This window comes from Schistocerca piceifrons, chromosome X (assembly GCF_021461385.2).
Source record: "Schistocerca piceifrons isolate TAMUIC-IGC-003096 chromosome X, iqSchPice1.1, whole genome shotgun sequence".
Lineage (NCBI taxonomy): Eukaryota > Metazoa > Arthropoda > Insecta > Orthoptera > Acrididae > Schistocerca > Schistocerca piceifrons.
The window spans coordinates 71096586-71119862 of NC_060149.1; the positions used below are offsets into that span (position 1 = coordinate 71096586).

The 23277-nt window shown below is 40.0% G+C and overlaps 1 protein-coding gene across 1 annotated transcript in view; it reads left to right on the forward strand.

Moving 5' to 3' along the window:
* LOC124721966 (alkaline phosphatase-like) overlaps positions 1-23277 on the forward strand; it is a 214148-nt gene that overhangs the window by 150608 nt on the left and 40263 nt on the right. Inside the window, exons 3-4 of the mRNA XM_047247133.1 lie at positions 258-450; positions 542-705. Coding sequence (XP_047103089.1) covers positions 258-450; positions 542-705 — 357 coding nt within the window. The remainder of the gene's footprint in view (positions 1-257; positions 451-541; positions 706-23277) is intronic.

Sequence of the window (23277 nt, forward strand, 5' to 3'; positions counted from 1 at the left end):
TGACAGTGAAGAATGCCTTTAATGTGTCTCATTTACTGCTGATCTAGTGACTTACCTATTAAATTAGTAATACTTTTCTACAATGTTGAAATCATCCATTGAAGCAGCCATGAAGTTTATTTCATAAAATTAAAACTTTTGTAAATGGTTAGGTACAAATATGAACTTCTTCAAAATATGGTGTATTACTATTTAGTGGAAATGTTCATTCATTAATTGCATATTAACATCTCCTATTACTGTGCTTTTGTTTCTAGACTTATAATGCTGATAGAATGGTCCCAGACTCTGCGAGCACTGCAACAGCTCTCTTCAGTGGTGTGAAGACCAATTTTAAAGTAGTTGGCGTTGATCAACATGTAAACTATACTGATTGTGCTGCATCACTGGACAAGACTCGCTGGCTGAATTCTGTTCTGAAATGGGCACAAGATGCTGGGAAAGATACAGGTTTGTGTTATTTAGATGGAAGATATGCCAAATGACTGATCTCTATCATTATTCAAGAGTAGATAGAATATTTGCTTTTCTGCCACTATAGGCTTTGTTACTACAACCAGAGTAACACATGCAACACCAAGTGCTCTCTATGCTCACACTGCCAGCAGGGACTGGGAATGTGAAAGCAAGATGCCAGCATCAGCAAGTCACTGCAAAGACATAGCACGACAGCTTGTGGAAGATGAACCTGGGAAAAATATTAAGGTTAGCTGCAAGAGGTTTAGTTTAGTAATTTCACACTGCAAAGGTGTTAGATTGTTACATGACAAACAGAAAATGTGAAAGAAGTTGAAATTAATTCTCTGGCCAGTACCCAATGAAAACTGATGATAACAGGTGGGCATATCAAACCAGTACCCAGCATTATGCTACAAACATAAATATCTAACTTCTGAATGCCGCATCAAAAGGTGAGTTTGGAAAGACTTGAAATCTAGTTTATGAAAATAAAAAAATATTTCATAATTGACTGGTCATAGTTGTTATTCTATTTTGTTAATGTTTACAATCATGGTATTGTAAAGTACCTGTTACTGATAACCTAAAGCTTAAAGAGACACAGTTGTTCCAGCAGGCAGAAACCACACAACTGCACAACTATAGCAAGCCTTTGCAGTTTGTAAACTGGCTCCACAAAGTATAGAAACCTTGTAAGTGAAACACGTACATCCTCACATGAAATACCACAGAAAAAAATTGTATCTAATTTCATTTCTGTTCTCATGACTCTCTAGAGAGAAAATCTGCAGGCAGATAGGTGAAATGTCAATAAAATGGGGCCTTGTATATGGCCACAAACAAAGCCCAACATTATGATGATTAAAACAGCAACTGTGTAGAATACCACATAAATGGATGCATTGTGTCTCCATCTCAAGCCACACTACATTATACAAAAAATGAAATGAATGTAGGTAAATGTAAATTTGTATTAATAAATTATGCTCCACTATGTCAGAGAAGAAAACACCTTTAACAGGTGATAATAGCTCAGAAATGGAGGTCAACACATGAATTGAGGAACCAAGATGCCTTATGAGACTCTGTTATCTTGGACTCATCATCAATTCAAAAGGGTGAAAATGCATCTCTTTGCTAAATCATAAGCATTTCTAATCAAAATGTGTGTTTTGTTGAAGGTTAATGATTTGCATTTTAGTGACCCAACTTGAAAGAGCAGTTCCCAAAAGGAAGTCGAAGATATATCTGCTCAGTAAGATAAAAGGAACTGTGGACACTGGAATGTGGAAAAAAGTTAGGAAATAGTTCCTGGGTGCAGTCAGGGCAAATCAAACAACTTCAGAAGCACATCTTGCATTGGAGAATATGGATAGGTGGTTAATAGGTGCCGACCACACACAACTGTCCTTTCTCTATATGGAAATGACTAACTGCCTTATCAGTTGCTAGTGATAGAATGCCAGGTACAGATATCATTATGTATATAATTTTGCAACACTAAACTGAAAGTTATCCTTCACAATACTTTAAATAACATTTATCTTAGGGAAATTAAACAGATTCATGTTGTGGGGGTTGGGGGGGGGGGGGGGGCTGTGATGCCTCTCTTAAAACTTGGAATGCTTTCTATATCTCCAAGTAATTATTGCAGTGTTACTTTATATCCAGGGAAAGCCTGCAGTGAAAGTTGAAATATTTTTTCTCTTATTCAGTACAATTAAAGCAGTATTAATTTCATCCCAGTGGTTTCTACTGTATTCCCTGTGCCACTGAACCACAATTTACCATGTGTGAGCAATGGAAAATGTGCCAAAAAAAATGTCACCTTTATGAGAAGTAGTTTAATGTTGTGACTAATCATGCTGTTCTGAAATAGTTGTTAGGATTGAAGGGCCATCCAGCAGACTAAAGAGATGGGCATTAACACTTGTTGAATTTGACTAAGAAGTTGTTCATGTTCCAGGAAAGAAAGATGAAAATTCAGACAGATTAAGCAGGAAAGCAGCAGTGGTACAAGTACTGGGTCAGTGCTTTGAGGAATGGCAAGCAGTCACTGAAAGTGACTGCAAGCAATACAGGATTTAACAGAAGTTCAGGATATGTGACAGTCTGCTGTGCAAGGTAACAAGGCTAGGATCATGAGTAGCAGTATAGGCTAAGCTGAAGGAAGAAGTTCTAAGGGAAGTGAATGATCATGTGTTGTCTAGCCATGGAGAATGCAGAGCAATGAACCAAAGGGTAGCAGAGAAGTATCGGTTGAAAGGAAGAACAAGAGATGTGGATCATTATGTGAAGAATTGTCTACAGTGTGCACCGAACTTCGACTTGTATTGTGAGTACCATTACAGAGACTACCAGAAGCTTCAAAACTGTTTCAGATGATTGGGTTGGGTTGGATGTGTTAGCACCATTCAACCAGTCTCCAGTGGGGAATTGTTTTGTGCTGAGTTATTGATCATTTCTCTCAGTATGTCTAGCTAGTACATGCTGAATCAGCAGACAGTTACAGATGATGGTCAATAGGTGGATACTGAAGTCTGCAGTACCAGGAATGATGATTACAAATCAGGGTCCAAACTTCATGTTGGGCTTGATGAAGATATTATATCATTTATTAAGTGTGAAGATATCAAGAACTAGTCCACTTCATCCTCAGTCAAATGAAAGTTTGGAATGACTGCATTGGATGATTGGGAGGATGCTGAGTTACTATGTGAATGACTGGGACATGTCTCTTTTGTTTGTAGTGTGTGCATACAGTTCAAAGGTCCACACCAGTACAGTATTGTCACCATAAGAAGTGGTATATGGAAGAAGAATTACATCATAATTTTGTATGATTAAGGTAAAAAGAAGCAAGGACAGAGAGACAGCCGGTGAATTCATGGGAACAATGAGAGAGGTATGGAAGGGAGTACAGAGGGTGGGCACCATGGCTTTGGAGAGACATGAGGAAGCATACAAATGCAAGGGAAGCTTACTGTAGTATAGAGTTTGTAGTGGGTGATGTTGTCTAGCCCTTATACACTGAAAGGCAAGATGAAAAAAATTGTGATGAGGTACCAAGGTCCTTATCAAGTTATAGAAACCACATCACCATCAACAGTGAGCTCAAGTTGCTGACAAGGTTGAAAATAGTGTGTGTTGGACAGCTACAATCGTTCAGAGATGCCCTGGAGTCGATCCCAGGGATAGTAAGAGTGGAAGCAGAGGAAAAAGCAGGATGGAGGAAGCAGAAGGGTACACAGGAAAGTGTGAGTCAACCCTTGCACATTATGATCAAGGAAGTAGCATATGTATTTCTATTGTGTTTATTAATGTTCATTTAGAATATTATGTGCAGGACACTGGGAGTGGTATGTTAAAAGTAATGTCATGAATTTTGTATCAGAATAAGGATTCTTTAGTTTTACTTTTGTGAGTGATTCTGACCAGTGGCAGCAAACTTCTTAATGGGAAGTGAGAATGAATCAGGCATGATTACATGTGTTGGTTAGTGGTTATGTGCTGGTGGGAACAGTGTGTTGGTTGGTTGGTTGGTTGGTTGGTTGATTTGGGGGAGGGAACCAAACAGAAAGGTCATTGGTCCCTTAGGATTAGGGAAGGATGGGGAAGGAAATTGGCCATGCCCTTTCAAAGGAACCATCCTAGAATGTCCCTGAAGTGATTTAGGGAAACCATGAAAAACCTAAATCAGGATGGCCGGACATTGGTTTGAACCGTCATCCTCCTGAATGTGAGTCCAGTGCCCTAACAACTGTGGCACCTCACTAAGTTGTTGGTTAAGATACTGGTGTTTGGAAGACATGTAAATTTTAAGTGCTACACCACACATTCCTACTTGGTGAAATTAGGAACCATAGGAAAATTTGTGTAGGTGAGAACAGGTGGTGTGTTGCTGATGTCTGAAGGAGGAGACAGTTATGGAGTGATAACAGAGAAAGAGTCATGACAATGCCAGAGGCGGAAAGTTGCAGTATATCCAGCTTGTGTGATTCAGATGAGCTTAAACACATGCACAGTACAGTTTTTCATGGGCAGACAGGGGGTCAGCATTGTATGATGGATATTGTGGAACCTAGGCCATATTTCCAGGAAGAATGTCTACATTGGATTTATTCTGTATATTACAGTGTAGTAGCAGTAGTGAGTTGCTATGAGCAAGGAAGGCTCACGGGGTTGTGGTTGTTGGAACTGAAAGATAGTGGGTTACTGGTTAACGGTGCAGCATGCGACATAGCAGGGCCAACTTTCCATTTACCAGTCACGATGACAAGAGTTACTCATGTGAGCATAACACAGCTGCAGCTGTACTGGTTGAGCAAGCCACTAAAGATGCTCTCCAAGCAGAACTGAACTTTTCTGAACTATATGTGGAATCCATACCTGATCCATTCCCTGAACCAATTAATACCCACCCAAGATGGGTGAATCTCTGGGTGGCAGTTAATACGTCACTTTAAACAGTATTTGGAAGGGCAATGATGACCGTGTCATGACACCTAGTGCTCTAGCGACTAACTGTGCTTTGCACAGCATTCATTTATTTAAGATGGGGAGCTGCCCACCAGACTGATCTACCAGTAAAATAGATCCCAGTAGATTGGATTCCTACAGTGTGAAATTCCACCCCCAGACTTGGTGCCACGGTGCAGTGGGCCTGCTAGTCCATTCCAGCAGCAGTTGAATTCCTGCTAGGAAGCAGCAGGTTGTGCCCTGGGCACAGCAGCCACCCACTGACAATGCAATAGGTGCTTCTCTTGCTGTTTCCCTTGGCTGCCTGGGTGCAGTAATTCATCAAAGAGGGGCTATCTCCACAAGATTCCAGTATTCATCACTGGTGTCAGTGCCCACCCAACATAGCTGCAGGCCCAGCACCGAGTGCAGATGTCAACACAGCAGGGTGTTGTAGCCAGCTGGGCAGACACTAGCCACCAGCTGGCAACTACTGGTCCACTCCTGTGTGGCAGGGGCATGATTGCCTCCCCACCATGCTGCAGAATCAATGTTACCATAGGAAATTAAGTTTTAAATTTGACGGACACTTCTTCCTGGGCCTCATCAGCCTGCCATCCTGTTTCATCCCACAGCCACTCAGCCTTCTGCCAACAAATCTGCCTCATGCCACTCATGGGTCATGTATAATGCAATTTTGACTCATCACTCATCCCAAAAAGTTAGTCGTTTTGTAACATTTTATTTTGCTGTATTATGGTAGTATATTTTGGAGCATTTCAACCAACCTCATTGCTCAGAATTTTATACAAGGGCACTGTAGACCAAATTTTTAAAAATCCATATACTTAAAGTGATCTGGTAACTGTTTTTAAACATAAGCTATTGCAAACTGATAAATCAGTAAAGTTGATTTTGCTTTTGAATTACTTTATCAATAGCATTCAAAGTGGTACAACCATATGAATCTTATAGTGAGAAAGGCAGATGACATACAAAGATTTAGTGGGACAGTTCTGGTGCACCATAGTATATATGCAGATACTCATGAGGGAACTAAAGTGAAACATATCATGCAATTCTGTATATGAGTACTGCTCATCTATGTGCTTCTATATCAGTTTGATGTGACTAAAGAAATTAATAATTTCCACTGAAAAGCAGTGAAGTTTATGGAAGGCTTATCTGATTGCTATGAGCATGATGCACAAATCATCAGTAAATTTCAGTAGAATACTCTACAAGTAAGGCATTTTTCAACATATGAAATCCATTATTCATCAAAGAGTCTTCCCCCCTACAGATTTTCGTGTTCAGAAGTTGTAATTATAGATTTAGAAAAATTTAGTCATTAAAGAAGAATAAAAGCAATTGTTATTGTCGTGCACTGAATGGACTGAGAGCAGACAGTTACTATTATTGTGACTGATCTGTCTGACTCTTAATAAAATTAATATTAAAACATAGCTATGTGAAAAACACATTCCAACAATAAGGAAGGTGTTGACACAGTTGCTTCATTAGTGAACATTTTTCTGAATCATCACAGTTGAAAATAAAAGTAAGTATTCCTAAAATTGACAGCTGTTCACTTCTTTACCTACGTAAAGTGAACCAACAAAAGAGAATTTAAGAAAGTATTCATAAGTACAAATGTTTCATAAGATTAATTATCTGAATCAAACTGATTGAAGTCACTCCATTACTTTTGATTAATTAGTTTGCAGGTTCAGGCCAGTACCATTTTAATTTATTTATGTTTTTTTTTAAATAAAAACACACACACACACACACACACACACACACACACACAGTGTAGGTCTTACATAATTACTAGTATCTGAGTGTTGCAGCAACAATAAAGAAAGAATTCAATTTCATGGTATATATGCACCTGACGACTGATTTTTATTCTGAAATTTTCGTTCTATTTGTAGTGATTTCATGGTACCCCATCCTTGATGTTCTTCTTTTATTTTTCTCTGGTTGCTTGAGGTTAAGTTATCCAAAGCTACTCTTTGTGGAACAAGACACTATGTAGTTCACAGATTACTGATAAGTAAAATAAGAAAAAAATTAGATAATTTAAAACAAATTACAAAAACAAACAAGATGTCTAGTATTGTATGCAGGGTGACCCAGAAATAGCATGACAAACTTAAAAGGGTTGTAGAGTGTGTTTCGAGGAACAAATCAAGGGTAGGTACTCATTTCCAGAAAGCTCATCCAATGATGCTATGGAGCATAGGCTCCAGTGTCTGCCACTAGGCTACCTCTTCAGCAGCTAACATGACTTTATACACTGATAGGTTGTAGATGGAACGTCTCACAATGTTGTTTGTTATTCAGTGATCACAATTTTTTGCCATTGCAATCAGTAGAGAAGATGGAGCTAGCTGTTGCAAAGAAATGCCTTGTCTTCTATGAATGTGATGATCTCTTGCCTCGGTGGATGACGGTTTTGGACACATCCACAGTTTTTTTTCTCTTGGAATCCTCTAAAATCTTCAGTGTCTTTTGGTATACAGGGGAAAAATAAACTTCAGATGGAAACCCATTTCTGAAACCATCATCCACCAAGGCAACAGAGCATCACAAGGCCTGTCTATGCAACAGCTAGCTCCATCTTCTCCACTAACAACCATGGCAATCAGATGAAATCAATGAATAACAAACAACATTGCAAGATGTTCCACCTGTGGTCCATCAGTGTACAAAGTCACATTTTTTACTGAAGGGATGGCCTAGTGGCAGGTGCCAGCATCTATAACTTTGATGCTCTGTAGCATCACTGGATGATATTTCCAGACATGGGTTCCTACCCTTTATTTGTTCCTCAAGACACCCCCTCCAACTTCTCAAAGTTTGTTGTAACGTTTTCAGACACACTGTATACAGCTAATAAACAAACTGCAGAAAAAGACTTTAGCCTGCTGTGAGGAACCATTGGACAGGATAAACAGAGTATATACAAGGAAGTTTTTCAACTTAGATTGGAAAATCTGGGGTTTTACAGTCGCACATTTCATTCCAGTGGTAATATGCAGAATATGGCACCCCTTTCCGCACAGTGGTTGGGAGGTGTTGTCCAAGTGAAAATCAGTTTTCTGTGTAGCATTCTTCTCAGTTTTTCTGCTTGATCTAAAGATCAATGTAACAAACTAATTAGGTGGTCCAAATGGCCACTTTCTACAGATGAAACGTCATTGTTTTGTCATCTCAAACTGATGTAAACATCAGAGAATGCCACCTTGTATGAGCTACAGAAAATCATGTGCCAAAAGATGTCAGTGGTACTGCCAATGTAACACATAAATAGTCACCACAGTAGTTGTTGGCAAGACTACATTGTGCACAGAGGAGAAACAAACTATTTCAATTAATTGGCTGAAAACCCTTTGGGGTTGTCCAGCCAAGGATACTATACAAGACTTTCTTTAGCTGCTGGCAAAAATGATTTGCCATTACCAAAAAGTGCCATCAAAATCTTGTGGCATATTGTCCAAAGTGCACTGTGTTCTGACACAGATTAGTGAAGGACCTTGCTTAAATTTTAAAACTAGTCTCTTCAGTGCTTTCTGAAAATCTCTGTGCAATGCATGGCAAAGGATACTTTTCACTGTACCCTAATTAGGATTTTGTTCCATTTCATTTGAATATGGAGTTCAGGATGAAAGATTGCTTAAAAGCCCCTATGCATACTGTAATTAATCTAATCTCTTCTTTGCAGCTTTATTTTCATTTATTTATTTATTTATTTTCTGATATATATGAGTCAAACAAATATGTGGCCATTCATGCTGCCATTCTTTGTACATGGTAAATATTCTGATGGGAAAAATAATCTGCAAAACTTATTTGTATCCTACAATTTGATCTCAGGAAGTAACTTTCGAAGACTGGTGGATAAATACGGTAGGTCTTTCTTGATAATGTTTGCTTTAATGAAGCTCAAAGCAAGAGAATAATGATATACCCAGTAGCAAATGCCCTTCCTGATTATAATTCACAGTTATTAAGGATAAATAGGATAGTGCCTTACAGCATAGATTCTAATCAGTGGATATTGATTATAGTAATTAAAGGCCTTAGGACAAACATTTCTAAACATAGTTTACAAGAGATGGTCTGGGACAATATTTATAATGAGCCAAATGCTGACTTACAATTTAATGTATCCCATGATAAATTCATATCATTTGTGAAGCTATCTTTCCACATAAACTAATCAGAAATGACATTAAACAGCCGCAAAAAACTCCATGGATCACTAGAGGGATTAAAGTACCTTGTGAAAGGAAAAGTTAAATGAATCTGTTGGAAAGAACAAGTACAGAGCCTGCAGTAGTTGTACACTACAAAAACTACTAAACATTACTAAGAAAAACTTTTAAAATATTAAGAAATGCAGATATAATGTCAGAAATCAGTAATTCCCCAACATACTTAAGTCTTTATAGAATCTAATTTATTTATTTATTTATTTTATTTATCCATCCATTGACAATAAATATTGTATGGATGTTGTCAAGGGTACATGTAAGCCATTTCAAAGAAATGGGACACAAACAATATATACGTAAAAAAAGTACAAAACAAAATAATAAAATGAAGTTAATAATAATACAATGAAATTAATATAGCCTATATACATCCCTGCTTGTTATTTTAAATGCAAAGTCTGTTTTTCATAAGGCTTTAGTTTTGTCCTCCCTAAACAGCAAGTCCTTATATACACAACACTGCTTAAGTATATATTTACATCACACAACAGCTGTCCTTTAAGTATGTAAATGGAATGAATGATTCAGAATGAATGATTAGGTACAGATAGAGTATTTTCCATTTGCCTTTATAAATATCATCAGAAAAAATTTATTGACCTACATAGTCATTTACAGAATAAAAACATTGTTCTACTAGAAATTTTTTAAGTTCTGTTTTAAATTTGTTATCATCTTCTAACTGCCTGATGTTGACCGGCAGTGCGTTGTATAGTTTTGCACTGATATGGCTCACATGCCTTTTTGTTCGCTGAGTATGGAGTGCTGCGCTATTACGGGTATTGTAGTTATGAAAGTCGGCATTTGTCTGAATATCTGCAATGTGGGTCCTGACATACAATACAAATTTGTATATGTATAAGTATTCTAAGCTTTTTGAATATGGGTTTGCAGTGTGTCTGTGGATGACTGTGAGTTATTATTCGGATGGCCCTCTTCTGCTACAAAAAAATTTGTTTTAGGTGCCCTGTTGTGGAACCCCAAAATATTATTCCGTATGTGGCAAGAGATTGAAAATAGCCGATACAGGACAACAGGCCACAAAAAAGGATAACGTCATTATTGATGTAAACAAAAGAGCTGTAAATGATTAATTTAATAACAATTTCTTAAATATAGTAGAAAATGCAGAGGCATGTAGTACAAGAGAAAAATCAGAGCAATATATTGAAAAAGGAACTCACATTAATTTCCATCATGCCGATGTTTCACCCGCTCCTCCTTCAAAAGTTATGAAAATTATATATTCTGTCAAAAATAAAAACACATCAAGATTTGATGGTGTTTCCAACACTATGCTAAAGACTTTTTGATGCACCACTAACTCATGGTACTTTTTCAGAGATTAAAATATTCCATTGTTAAATCCCTATACAAGAAAGGTTTTAGGAGAGATATCAACAAATACCAGCCTGGTTCAGTGCAAACATCACTTTCCAAAAGTTTCCAGATGGCAATGTATTCTATAACAGTAACCCACCTGAGCAACTGTAATATCCTCATAAAATAACAGTTGAATTTCGGAAGAGTTGTTCAACTGAGAATGCCATTTACACATTCACCCACCAAATTTTACAGGCACTAAATAACAAAACAACACTAGTGGGTAATTTCTGTGACCTATTCAAGGCATCTGACTTGTGAATCACGTTACTCTCATAGATCAGATGTGGGCAACCTTTGGTGACCCACACGCCTGATTCACATACTTATTTAAAATCGTAGACTGCCTCAACTTGTGACATGATAGCAGCGCTCCTGGCACGTGAAGTCAAAGCTACAGTGTCTGTGGCATTAATGTTTATGGGATAATGGACAAATGTGAATGGCATTTCTTTTCTAATATGCCTTGTGAACAAATTATGCCATAAAACATATATTTTGAAAGAATATTTATTTCATATTCACCCATGTTCAGATGTTTACATTCATTACATCATTCCTTTACTTACAATGTTTTACAATAGCTGTCTCAAAAACTTCAGTTGCAAAATCCTGCAACACCATCAGTAAGGAAACAATCTTCATGGCTCATAAATAAATGTAAACATCTGAAGATGGAATGCCAGACATCTTGGAATGTTATCATGGAAGAATAAACACCCATAAAGTAACTGGTTGTGGCAAATTCTTCATAATTTACCGCCATTATCACTGATTGTAGTGTTCTAATATGTCCACAGTGGACAAGATTTGTTCACTAATGTTAATACAAGGAAGAATAGGAAAGCAAAATATGGCAATGAGACAGGCAAATCCAGTCAACAAACAATTAGTAGTTCCTTTGTGATTTTTGACCACAAGTAGGCAATTCGGTGTTTGAAATCTAATATGTTAATATCCACAAGCATTATTACCAGGTATTTTTTAAATATTTGTCCAAAAATACTTTTGATGACTGACCACAGAAATATCTGAAAATACACTCTGAGAGGAAAGGGGGGGGGGGGGGGGGGGTGTAACAATGTGAACTGTGAACACCTCACACTCTGTCTCCAAGATTCAGGCCTGATCCAATTGGTGGATCACTGGTTGCCCACCCATTTCCTAGATAAACCGAACCAAAGGATTATGTCATATCTAACTAAAGGAATGCAGAATGTTATATTTAATAACACAATATGATCATTTATGGAATTCCACAACTACTGCTTCTCACATATGTAAACCATCTTCCATCTTAAATCAAATAAGCAGTATTAGTTCTTTTTACAGATGACACTGGTTTTAAAATTGATCAAAACATATACAGGGTGGTCCATTGATCATGACCGGGTCAAATATCTCATGAAATAAGCGTCAAATGAAAAAACTACAAAGAACGAAATTTGTCTAGCTTGAAAGGGGAAACCAGATGGCACTATGGTTGGCCCACTAGATGGCGCTGCCATAGGTCTAAGGGTATATCAACTGCATTTTTTTAAATAGGAACCCCCATTTTTATTACATATTCGTGTAGTACATGAAGAAATATGAATGTTTTAGTGGGACCACTTTTTTCACTTTGTGATAGATGGCACTGTAATAGTCACCAACATAGGGCTCACAATTTTAGATGAACAGTTGGCAACAGGTACGTTTTTTAAACTAAAATGCAGAACGTAGGTACATTTGAACATTTTATTTCGGTTGTTCCAATGTGATGCATGTACCTTTGTGAACTTACAATTTCTGAGAACACATGCTGTTACAGCGTGATTACCTGTTACTACCACATTAATGCAATAAATGCTCAAAATGATGTCCGTCAACCTCAATGCATTTGGTAATACATGAATGACATTCCTCTCAACAGCGAGTAGTTCGCCTTCCATAATGCTCACACATGCATTGACAATGCGCCGATGCATGTTGTCAGGTGTTGTTGGTGGATCACGATAGCAAATATCCTTCAACTTTCCCCACAGAAAGAAATCTGGGGACGTCAGATCCAGTGAACGTGTGGGCCATGATATGGTGCTTCAACGACCAATCCACCTGTCATGAAATATGCTATTCAATAGCGCTTCAACCGCACACAAGCTATGTGCCGGACATCCATCATGTTGGAAGTACATCGCCATTCTGTCACACAGTGAAACATCATGTAGTAACATCTGTAGAACATTTCATAGGAAATCAGCATACATTGCACCATTTAGATTACCATCGATAAAATGGGGGCCAATTATACTTCCTCCCAGAATGCCGCACCATACATTAACCCGCCAAGGTCACTGATATTCCACTTGTCGCAGCCATCATGGATTTTCCGTTGCCCAATGCCGGTTTACGTTACTACTGTTGGTGAATGACGCTTCGTCACTAAATAGAATGCGCGCAAAAAATCTGTTATCATCCCGGAATTTCTCTTGTGTGCAGTGGCAGAATTGTACACAATGTTAAAAGTTGTCACCATGCAATTACTGGTGCATAAAAATATGGTACAGGTGCAATCAATGTTGATGTAGCGTTCTCAACACTGACGTTTTTGAGATTCTCGTGCAATTTGTCTGCTACTGATGTGCGGATTAGCCGCGACAGCAGCTAAGACAGCTACTTGGGCATCATCATTTGTTGCAGGCAGTGGTTGACGTTTCACATGTGGCTGAACACTTCCTGTTTCCTCCCGTTGGGCATTTTGATCACAATAGCCATACATAAACACAATATCGACCTTTTCCACGATTGGTAAACGGTCCATTTTAACATGGGTAATGTATCATGAAGCAGACACTGTCCACACTGGCAGAATGTTACGTGATACCGTATGGACACCTAAAAATTTTCTGATTTCCACCCTACCCATTATTTCCTCACCATCTGCTACACTTATTATTGATGTAGTACCTCTCAATGTGCAGAAATGAGTATATTGCCTCAAGACGTGTTACATCAGGCAGAAATTAAAATGTTCTCCTTCATGTGCTTGAGGAATTCCATCTCTACTAACATTCTGAAAATATTAAAAAGTCAGTATTTTCCATTGATTGACCAAATGAGTGTGGTGGTATTGAGCTACAAGATTTAAGGTATCAAAGATCTCTTTTACTCTAAGTCATAAACAGTTTTATCTCCTAATGCCTGCCTACCAGTCCTTGCTATATCTGCAGTTAGGGAACATTCCCATACAACATGATCTGGTGTACCGATGTTGCCATAATCACAACTGGCTGTTGCTCTCTTACAAATTCTATTAAGGTATGTGGGGTATGACCCATGTCCAAAAAGGTAATTGACCAGTGCCTTGCTCGCCTCAAGATGTGTTATCTGAAGCCTTTCAATTACATCAGGAAGAAATTAAAATGTTCTCCGTCATGTGTTTGAGGAATTCCATCTCTACTAACGTTCTGAAAATATTAAATTCTTTATTGCTAGCAAATTTTCTGCCAGTTTTCCAAGAATATTGTGTATTTTTTCATGTTGTTTCTTCTTCAAACAATATATGGCAGCCTTTTCCTTATTTGTACATCCAGGGAACATGGAGTTATTAATACAGTTAGGACATCTGTAACTGTGGCACTGATGTCGTCACAGGATTGTAGCAGAATTTCTAGCAGTATTTCTCGCCAAGGGCATCCATACCTACAAATATGGGATGGGGGAAGAGGGTTCATGACCTCCCCCTAGTTCTCAAGAAACAGGAAAAAATGTGGTATATTCACGTGTTTTTCTTTCAAAAAATGATTTAAAAGTTAGTGTTACGCATGTTTTCAACATGGTGAAATGTAAAAAACTTTATGGTACTTACAAGTCACCATTCATCTTCCAAAATATTAAAATTCACCATACACCCAGGTCCAACCTCCCCCCCCCCCCCCTCCCCCTCAAACACTAGCACTATAGCCCACAGTTGCAGTGTTAATATAGTCTCATGGTACAGTCTAATTACATTCAAGGGCAAATAAAGCCTACTGTATTCCATATTGATGATTTTATTCATTATATAACTTCCTTTTCTTGTTACAAATTCTATGTGAACCTTGAACGTCCATTGTTCATCCAGCAGCTTGCCTAAATACCTGTTGGTGGTATGCTTTGGCATTATCTTTCTGATTTACTGTAATTGGTGGGTTCCCAATAAGTCTTCCTTTAAGTAAAAAATATGTCAAATTTTAACTTCTATCTGCTAGTGCCATTCATGCACAATTCCAAAGAGTTTGCTACAGTTATTTTCTAGCAAATCTCACGCCTGATATGCACTGAAAGTAACAAGTCACGAGCATATGATACAACTACCAACAACTCTAGACTGTTAATCTATCCAGAATTGGTTCTAAGTTAGCATCCCAGAAGTGGGGACTGGAAACTGAGTTCTGAGAGCATCCTTTCATAGTATGTTTGCTAATTGTTGATGTAGGACTTGTAACATCATTTATTGGCCTCTGCAGTAGTCCAACAGACAGTAGTCCGGCATTCTTCCATATTAGGGTTGTCTTTAACACAAAAAGTGGTGCATAATGCTGTCACAAAAATTTGGATTTCTTACCCAAAGATATAAAATGTCTGACAGAGATATAAGTTAAATTTGAAAGCAAACTGAAAAAGTTTCTCATTGACAACTTCTATTCCATGGAAGAATTTCCATTTTTGTAATCTATAAAAGGTGATGAGTAGGAATTATAATTTACATCTGTTTTTTAAAAAAAATCTAAGTACACTTCTGGAAAATGAAAAGCGAACACCATGAATTCATTGCCCCAGCAGGGGGAAATTTTATTGACCTGTTCTTAACGGCATATATAACACACATTCATACAGACAGAGCCAAATGCAAGAGAGTACTGTCAACAGAGTATGCACAATGTCAGCACTAGCACCGATTATACCTTCCTTTTGCAGCAATGCAGGCTGCAATTCTCCCATGGAGACGATCATAGAGGTGCTGAATGTAGCCTTGCGGAATGGCCTGCCATGCGATTTCCACCTGGTGCCTCAGGTGGGCCAGAGTTCATGCCGGATGTGCAGTCCACGCAAGATGACGTTTCATCCTGTCCCAAATATGCTCAGTGGGGGACAGATCCAGGGACCATGCTGGCCAAGGTAGTTCACGTACACCTTCAAGAGTGCATTGGGTGGCACGGGATACATGTGGACATGCATTTTCCTGTTGGAAAACAACATAACCTTGCTGGTCCATGAATGGTAGCATGATGGGTTGGATGATGGTCTGAATGTACCATGCACTGTTCAATGTTTCCTCGACAATCACCAGCGAAGTACGGCCACCGTAGGATATTGCTCCCCACACCATGATGCTGGGTGTTGGCCCTTTGTGCCTCTGTCATATACACTCCTGATTTTGTTGCTCACCTGCATGATGGCACTCACATGTATGACCATCATTGGCACCAAGGCAGAAGTAACTCTCATCACTGAAGATGATGTGTCTCCATTCGTCCTTCCATAAATGCCTAACGTGACACCACTGGAGGTTGGCTAAATGATGTTGAGGCGTGAGCGGAAGATGCCCTCACAGTATGCAGGCCATAGCCCTGCTTCATGGAGACGGCTGTGGTTGGTTCTTGCTGGCACCCGTGGAGCAATGGTGTCCCTAAGTTGTCAAGTGATGGTGCGTTCCAGTATGGCACTTTGTAGGATGTGACAGTCTTGGCGTGCATTTGTGTGTCACTGCTTTCCAGACTCAGGTGGATGGGCATGTGCACCTTCTACTGACCACTGGCGACAACATCGATGCACTGTGGGGACCTCACGCCGCATGTGTTGTGCAATTCTGCAGTACGTCCACCAGGCCACCCACAGGCCCACTATAAGCCCTCGCTCAGACTCCATCAGTTGCACGAACGATTCACGTACACGCTGTAGTGGCATGCTAACAATGTTGCAGACACAGGTAGAGCTCTGTATGCCATGACAAACTGGCTAACGCTGTCTCTGGCAGTGACCAACTGCTGCGCATCTATCAACATTCCAGGCCGATAACGCAGTTCCTGGTGTGTCCACAGAGCTGTGCATTTGATCGTTGCATGCACCACTCTCATATAGTGTCCAGTGCAGGTATGGTGGGTCTTATTCACTTGCGTCAATGTGTTCATTTTTCATTTTCCAGGAGTGTAGATAGGGCATACTATGTTTGCAGAAAAATGGATGCCTCAAAAGATGTATCAAAGAATATCAAACTATGACACACTAGTCAGACTGTTAGTCCTCTATTTATCAGAGTGCTTATCCCTAATCAAGAAGAATCCAATAAGAATCCTCTAATTACAATAAAAGAAATTCCTGTGAAAAATAGTGGGACCAGGGATCCTACTAGTTGGGAGGGGATGGTACAAACCTAATCGTGAACTGTACCAACAACAAAAAAACCTCACTGATGCGTGCTTCATATTAGGCAAGACTTAATAACCAACAGAGGTGACCACCATTTAGCTGTTGAAAGCAGACCTTTCCTAACATCCATTACAAAAGTTAACTCCAATAAGACCAGGAAATGGTCTGAGGAATGCAGGATAGAATTCAACAAGAAAATGAGGAAATACTGAGCTAATAGAAAAAATTAAACTTCAACAAGAACACTAGAATGGTACAAATCAGCGCAGCAGTACACAAGCATTCTGAAGCAAAGGTGAACCAAAAAAGTTAAAAAAGTAAACTAGTAAATTGTCAGCAAGTAACCATGTTTACAAATAAATGTGTCCTGTAAATATAAAATGATGTGTTCCACATCATTATAATTAATCAACCAAAAATTCCATAATACATGAAACTATCTCCTTTTTTCTCCATTTGGCACAGGTCTTATACATTTGTGCGATATTCATGGATGGACTGGACAAATATTTTTTATGCAATCTCCTTTGTATACTGACTGCATTTTCCCAGTATGTCACCTATTTTTCATACAACTGATCATGTATGATCAGTTCATTTCAAATCCCCACAAATTTTTGCACACAGTCATTTGTATCAGTTGATTGTTTCTTGGGCATACCAGGTGGGGGAGGGAGCGGGAAGGCAGCTGAGTTCCCCCCCCCCCCCCCCTCCCGCCCTTCAAAAAAGTTATCTTCATAAGCTGAACACACATCTTGTCCTGCTACAAAAAACATACATATTACTTCAGCATCAGTTTGAAGAAAGGCAAAATGTGTCATGAATGTTGATTAGGCAAGTGTACCCAAAATGGTTTGTTTTGAGTTCTCAATATTTTTCCCTATTTACCAAGAAACTAATATCAGTCCCACTCCCCTTTTTTCCATTACCCAGATCCTGGGTACATTCTTGGACTGATTCCAGTTGTGAGCCATTGATACTGCAACCATAGGATACAACATTTTTTTGATTATGTGAAGTGAATAATTTTACATTTCAGAACACAAATAGCAAAGAAAGAAACTCAGATCCCAGTTCTCAGAGAGGACATTATCATCGTTGATAAAGAACGTCCGTCCTCAGAGACCAAAAACAGGAAAAGTTAACGTAATATTGGTGAACTGCAGGAGTATCCAGGGCAAGGTTCCTGAATTAGTATCTCTTATTGAAGGAAATAGTGCGCATATAGTATTAGGAACGGAAAGTTGGTTAAAACCGGAAGTGAACAGTAACGAAATCCTAGACACAGAATGGAATATATACCACAAGGATAGGATAAACGCCAATGGTGGAGGAGTATTTATAGCAGTAAAGAATTCAATAATATCCAGTGAAGTTATTAGCGAATGCGAATGTGAAATAATCTGGGTTAAGTTAAGTATCAAAGGTGGGTCAGATATGATAGTCGGATGCTTCTATAGACCACCTGCATCAGCAACCGTAGTAGTTGAGCGCCTCAGAGAGAACCTGCAGAACATCGTGAAGAAGTTTCGTGATCATACTATTGTAATAGGGGGAGACTTCAATCTACCAGGTATAGAATGGGATAGTCACACAATCAGAACTGGAGCCAGGGACAGAGACTCTTGTGACATTATCCTGACTGCCTTGTCCGAGAATTACTTCGAGCAGATAGTTAGAGAACCAACTCGTGAAGCTAACGTTTTAGACCTCATAGCAACAAATAGGCCGGAACTTTTCGACTCCGTGAATGTAGAAGAGGGTATCAATGATCATAAGTCAGTGGTTGCATCAATGACTACAAGTGTAATAAGAAATGCCAAGAAAGGAAGGAAAATATATTTGCTTAACAAGAGTGATAGGGCACAAATCGCAGAATATCTGAGTGACCACCATCAAACGTTCATTTCTGAGGAAGAGGATGTGGAACAAAAATGGAAAAAATTCAGAAACATCGTCCAGTACGCCTTAGATAAGTTCGTACCGACTAAGGTCCAAAGCGAGGGGAAAGATCCACCGTGGTATAACAATCATGTACGAAAGGTACTACGGAAACAAAGAAAGCTTCATCATAGGTTTAAGAGTAGTCGAATCATAGCTGATAAGGAAAAGCTGAACGAAGCGAAAAAGAGCGTAAAGAGAGCAATGAGAGAAGCATTCAACGAATTCGAACATAAAACATTGGCAAACAATCTAAACAAGAACCCTAAAAAGTTTTGGTCATATGTAAAATCGGTAAGCGGATCTAAATCCCCTATTCAGTCACTCGTTGACCACGATGGCACCGAAACAGAGGACGACCGAAGAAAGGCAGAAATACTGAATTCAGTGTTCCGAAACTGTTTCACTGCGGAAAATCGTAACACGGTCCCTGACTTCAGCCGTCGCACGGACGCCAAAATGGAAAATATTGAAATAAACGATATCGGAATTGAGAAACAACTGCTATCACTTAGTAGCGGAGAAGCATCCGGACCAGACGAGATACCCTTAAGATTCTACAGTGATTATGCTAAAGAACTTGCCCCCTTTCTATCAGCAATTTATCGTAGATCGCTGGAAGAACGTAAAGTACCTAGCGACTGGAAGAAAGCGCAGGTCGTTCCCATTTTCAAGAAGGGTCATAAATCAGATGCGAATAATTATAGGCCTATTTCGCTTACGTCAATCTGTTGTAGAATAATGGAACATGTTTTGTGTTCTCGTATTATGACGTTCTTAGATAATACAAATCTCCTTCATCATAACCAACATGGATTCCGCAAACAGAGATCATGTGAAACTCAGCTCGCCCTATTTGCCCAAGAAATTCACAGTGCCGTAGACACTGGCGAGCAGATTGATGCCGTATTCCTGGACTTCAGGAAGGCATTTGATACGGTTCCGCACTTACGTTTAGTGAAAAAAATACGAGCTTACGGAATATCGGATTGTGATTGGATTCAGGATTTCCTAGAAGAAAGAACACAACATGTCATTCTTAACGGTTCAAAATCTGCAGATGTAGAGGTAATTTCGGGAGTACCGCAGGGAAGCGTGATAGGACCTTTATTGTTTACAATATACATAAATGACTTAGTTGACAACATCGGTAGCTCCGTGAGGCTATTTGCAGATGACACGGTTGTCTACAAGAAAGTAGCAACATCAGAAGACTCGTACGTACTCCAGGAGGACCTGCAGAGGATTAATGCATGGTGCGACAGCTGGCAGCTTTCCCTAAACGTAGATAAATGTAATATAATGCGCATACATAGGGGCAGAAATCCATTCCAGTACGATTATGCCATAGGTGGTAAATCATTGGAAGCGGTAACGACCGTAAAATACTTAGGAGTTACTATCCGGTGCGATCTGAAGTGGAATGATCACATAAAACAAATAGTGGGAAAAGCAGGCGCCAGGTTGAGATTCATAGGAAGAATTCTAAGAAAATGTGACTCATCGACGAAAGAAGTAGCTTACAAAACGCTTGTTCGTCCGATTCTTGAGTATTGCTCATCAGTATGGGACCCTTACCAGGTTGGATTAATAGAAGAGATAGACATGATCCAGCGAAAAGCAGCGCGATTCGTCATGGGGACATTTAGTCAGCGCGAGAGCGTTACGGAGATGCTGAACAAGCTCCAGTGACGGACACTTCAAGAAAGGCGTTACGCAATACGGAGAGGTTTATTATCGAAATTACGAGAGAGCACATTCCGGGAAGAGATGGGCAACATATTACTACCGCCCACATATATCTCGCGTAATGATCACAACGAAAAGATCCGAGAAATTAGAGCAAATACGGAGACTTACAAGCAGTCGTTCTTCCCACGCACAATTCGTGAATGGAACAGGGAAGGGGGGATCAGATAGTGGTACAATAAGTACCCTCCGCCACACACCGTAAGGTGGCTCGCGGAGTATAGATGTAGATGGTCAAAAGAAGGGCGGATGGCACCCTGGGCCACAGGGTATGCAGGAAGAAAACGCACAGTGACCTGTATTTGCATGTGAATAGCTGCCACCACCCTGTGCAGAGGAATGGGGTGCTAAAAACACTGGAGCACAGGACGCGCACCATCTCTGACGCAGAGTGTCTGCCCCAAGAGATGGAACACATCAAAACTGTATTCTGGAAAAATGGGTACTCGGAATGGCATATCAGACGCTCTCTCTGCCCCACCTCTACAGTACAGTATGTGGAGACAGAAGAGGCCATGGAGAAAGAGATAGACAATGCCTATATATCGTATACTGGCGCACTATCAGGTAAAATAGGACGAATATTGAGGAAACACCGAGTAGGAACTGTCTTTTGCCCACCAAATAACACGAGCATTCTTGGGAAGTGTCAAATACAATCTCAGTTTCCAGAAGATCAGCATATACCAGATTCAGTGTCAATGTGGGAAGACTTATATTGGACAGATAGTGCGCACCATCGAAGATCATTGCCGAGAACATCAGAGGCACACGCGGCTTGGGTTCCCCAACAAGTTGGCGGTCACAGAGCACTGTTTGTCCGAAAATCACGAAATGGACTCCCAACATACCAAGGTCTTGGCACAGATGTCTAAATACTGGGACAGCGTCGTAAGAGAGGCTATCGAAATTCATAACAGGGATGCACTCATCAACTATGATTGCAGGCACAACCTCAGCAGGGCATGGGAATCATCACTGAGTCTAATTAAAAAGACGCTCAGCAAAGGTAACGAACGGGTGACTAGGATGGACAAGGCAATTACACCAACGACACCACAGATGCCGACGCCAGCGTCTCAGCGACCACTGACATGCAGGCATGGACTGCGGAGAGAACATGCTGAAAGGGGAAGGGATTTAATACAGCCGCCCACCCTCAGGAGTTCAGTTTGTCAGCACACCTGATGATGGCAACATGTCTGATCACCGAAATAATGTGCCCGTTGGACACTATCGAGTGGCAGAACACCCGTGGACTGTTTGAGCAACAATGTACATAATTACAGTACCAGAAGAAAAAATGACATTCATTACTCCACATTTAAGTTGTCTTTAGTACAATAAGGGGGTGCAGAATGCTGTAACAAAAATTTTTGATTACTTACCCAGCAATATAAAATGTCTGACAGACAGCAAAGTTAAAACAAATACAGGGCTATTACAAATGATTGAAGCGATTTCATAAATTCACTGTAGCTCCATTGATTGACATATGGTCACGACACACTACAGATACGTAGAAAAACTCATAAAGTGTTGCTCGGCTGAAGCCGCACTTCAGCTTTCTGCCGCCAGAGTGCTCGAGAGCGCAGTGAGACAAAATGGTGACAGGAGCCGAGAAAGCGTATGTCGTGCTTGAAATGCACTCACATCAGTCAGTCATAACAGTGCAACGACACTTCAGGACGAAGTTCAACAAAGATCCACCAACTGCTAACTCCATTCGGCGATGGTATGCGCAGTTTAAAGCTTTTGGATGCTTCTGTAAGGGGAAATCAACAGGTTGGCCTGCAGTGAGTGAAGGAACGGTTGAACGTGTGCGGGCAAGTTTCACGCGCAGCCCGCGGAAGTCAACGAATAAAGCAAACAGGGAGCTAAACGTACCACAGCCGACGGTTTGGAAAATCTTATGGAAAAGGCTAAAGCAGAAGCCTTACCGTTTACAATTGCTACAAGCCCTGACACCTGATGACGAAGTCAAATGCTTTGAATTTTCGGCACGGTTGCAACAGCTCATGGAAGAGGATGCGTTCAGTGCGAAACTTGTTTTCAGTGATGAATCAACATTTTTTCTTAATGGTGAAGTGAACAGACACAATGTGCGAATCTGGGTGGTAGAGAATCCTCACGCATTCATGCAGCAAATTCGCAATTCACCAAAAGTTAATGTGTTTTGTGCAATCTCACGGTTTAAAGTTTACTGCCCCTTTTTCTTCTGCGAAAAAAACGTTACAGGACACGTGTATCTGGACATGCTGGAAAATTGGCTCATGCCACAACTGGAGACCGACAGAGCCGACTTCATCTTTCAACAGGATGGTGCTCCACCGCGCTTCCATCGTGATGTTCGGCATTTCTCAAACAGGAGATTGGAAAACCGATGGATTGGTCGTGGTGGAGATCATGATCAGCAATTCATCTCATGGCCTCCACGCTCTCCCGACTTAACCCCATGCGATTTCTTTCTGTGGGGTTATGTGAAAGATTCAGTGTTTAAATCTCTTCTACCAAGAAACATGCCAGAACTGCGAGCTCGCATCAACGATGCTTTCGAACTCATTGATGGGGACATGCTGCACCGAGTGTGGGAGGAACTTGATTATCGGCTTGA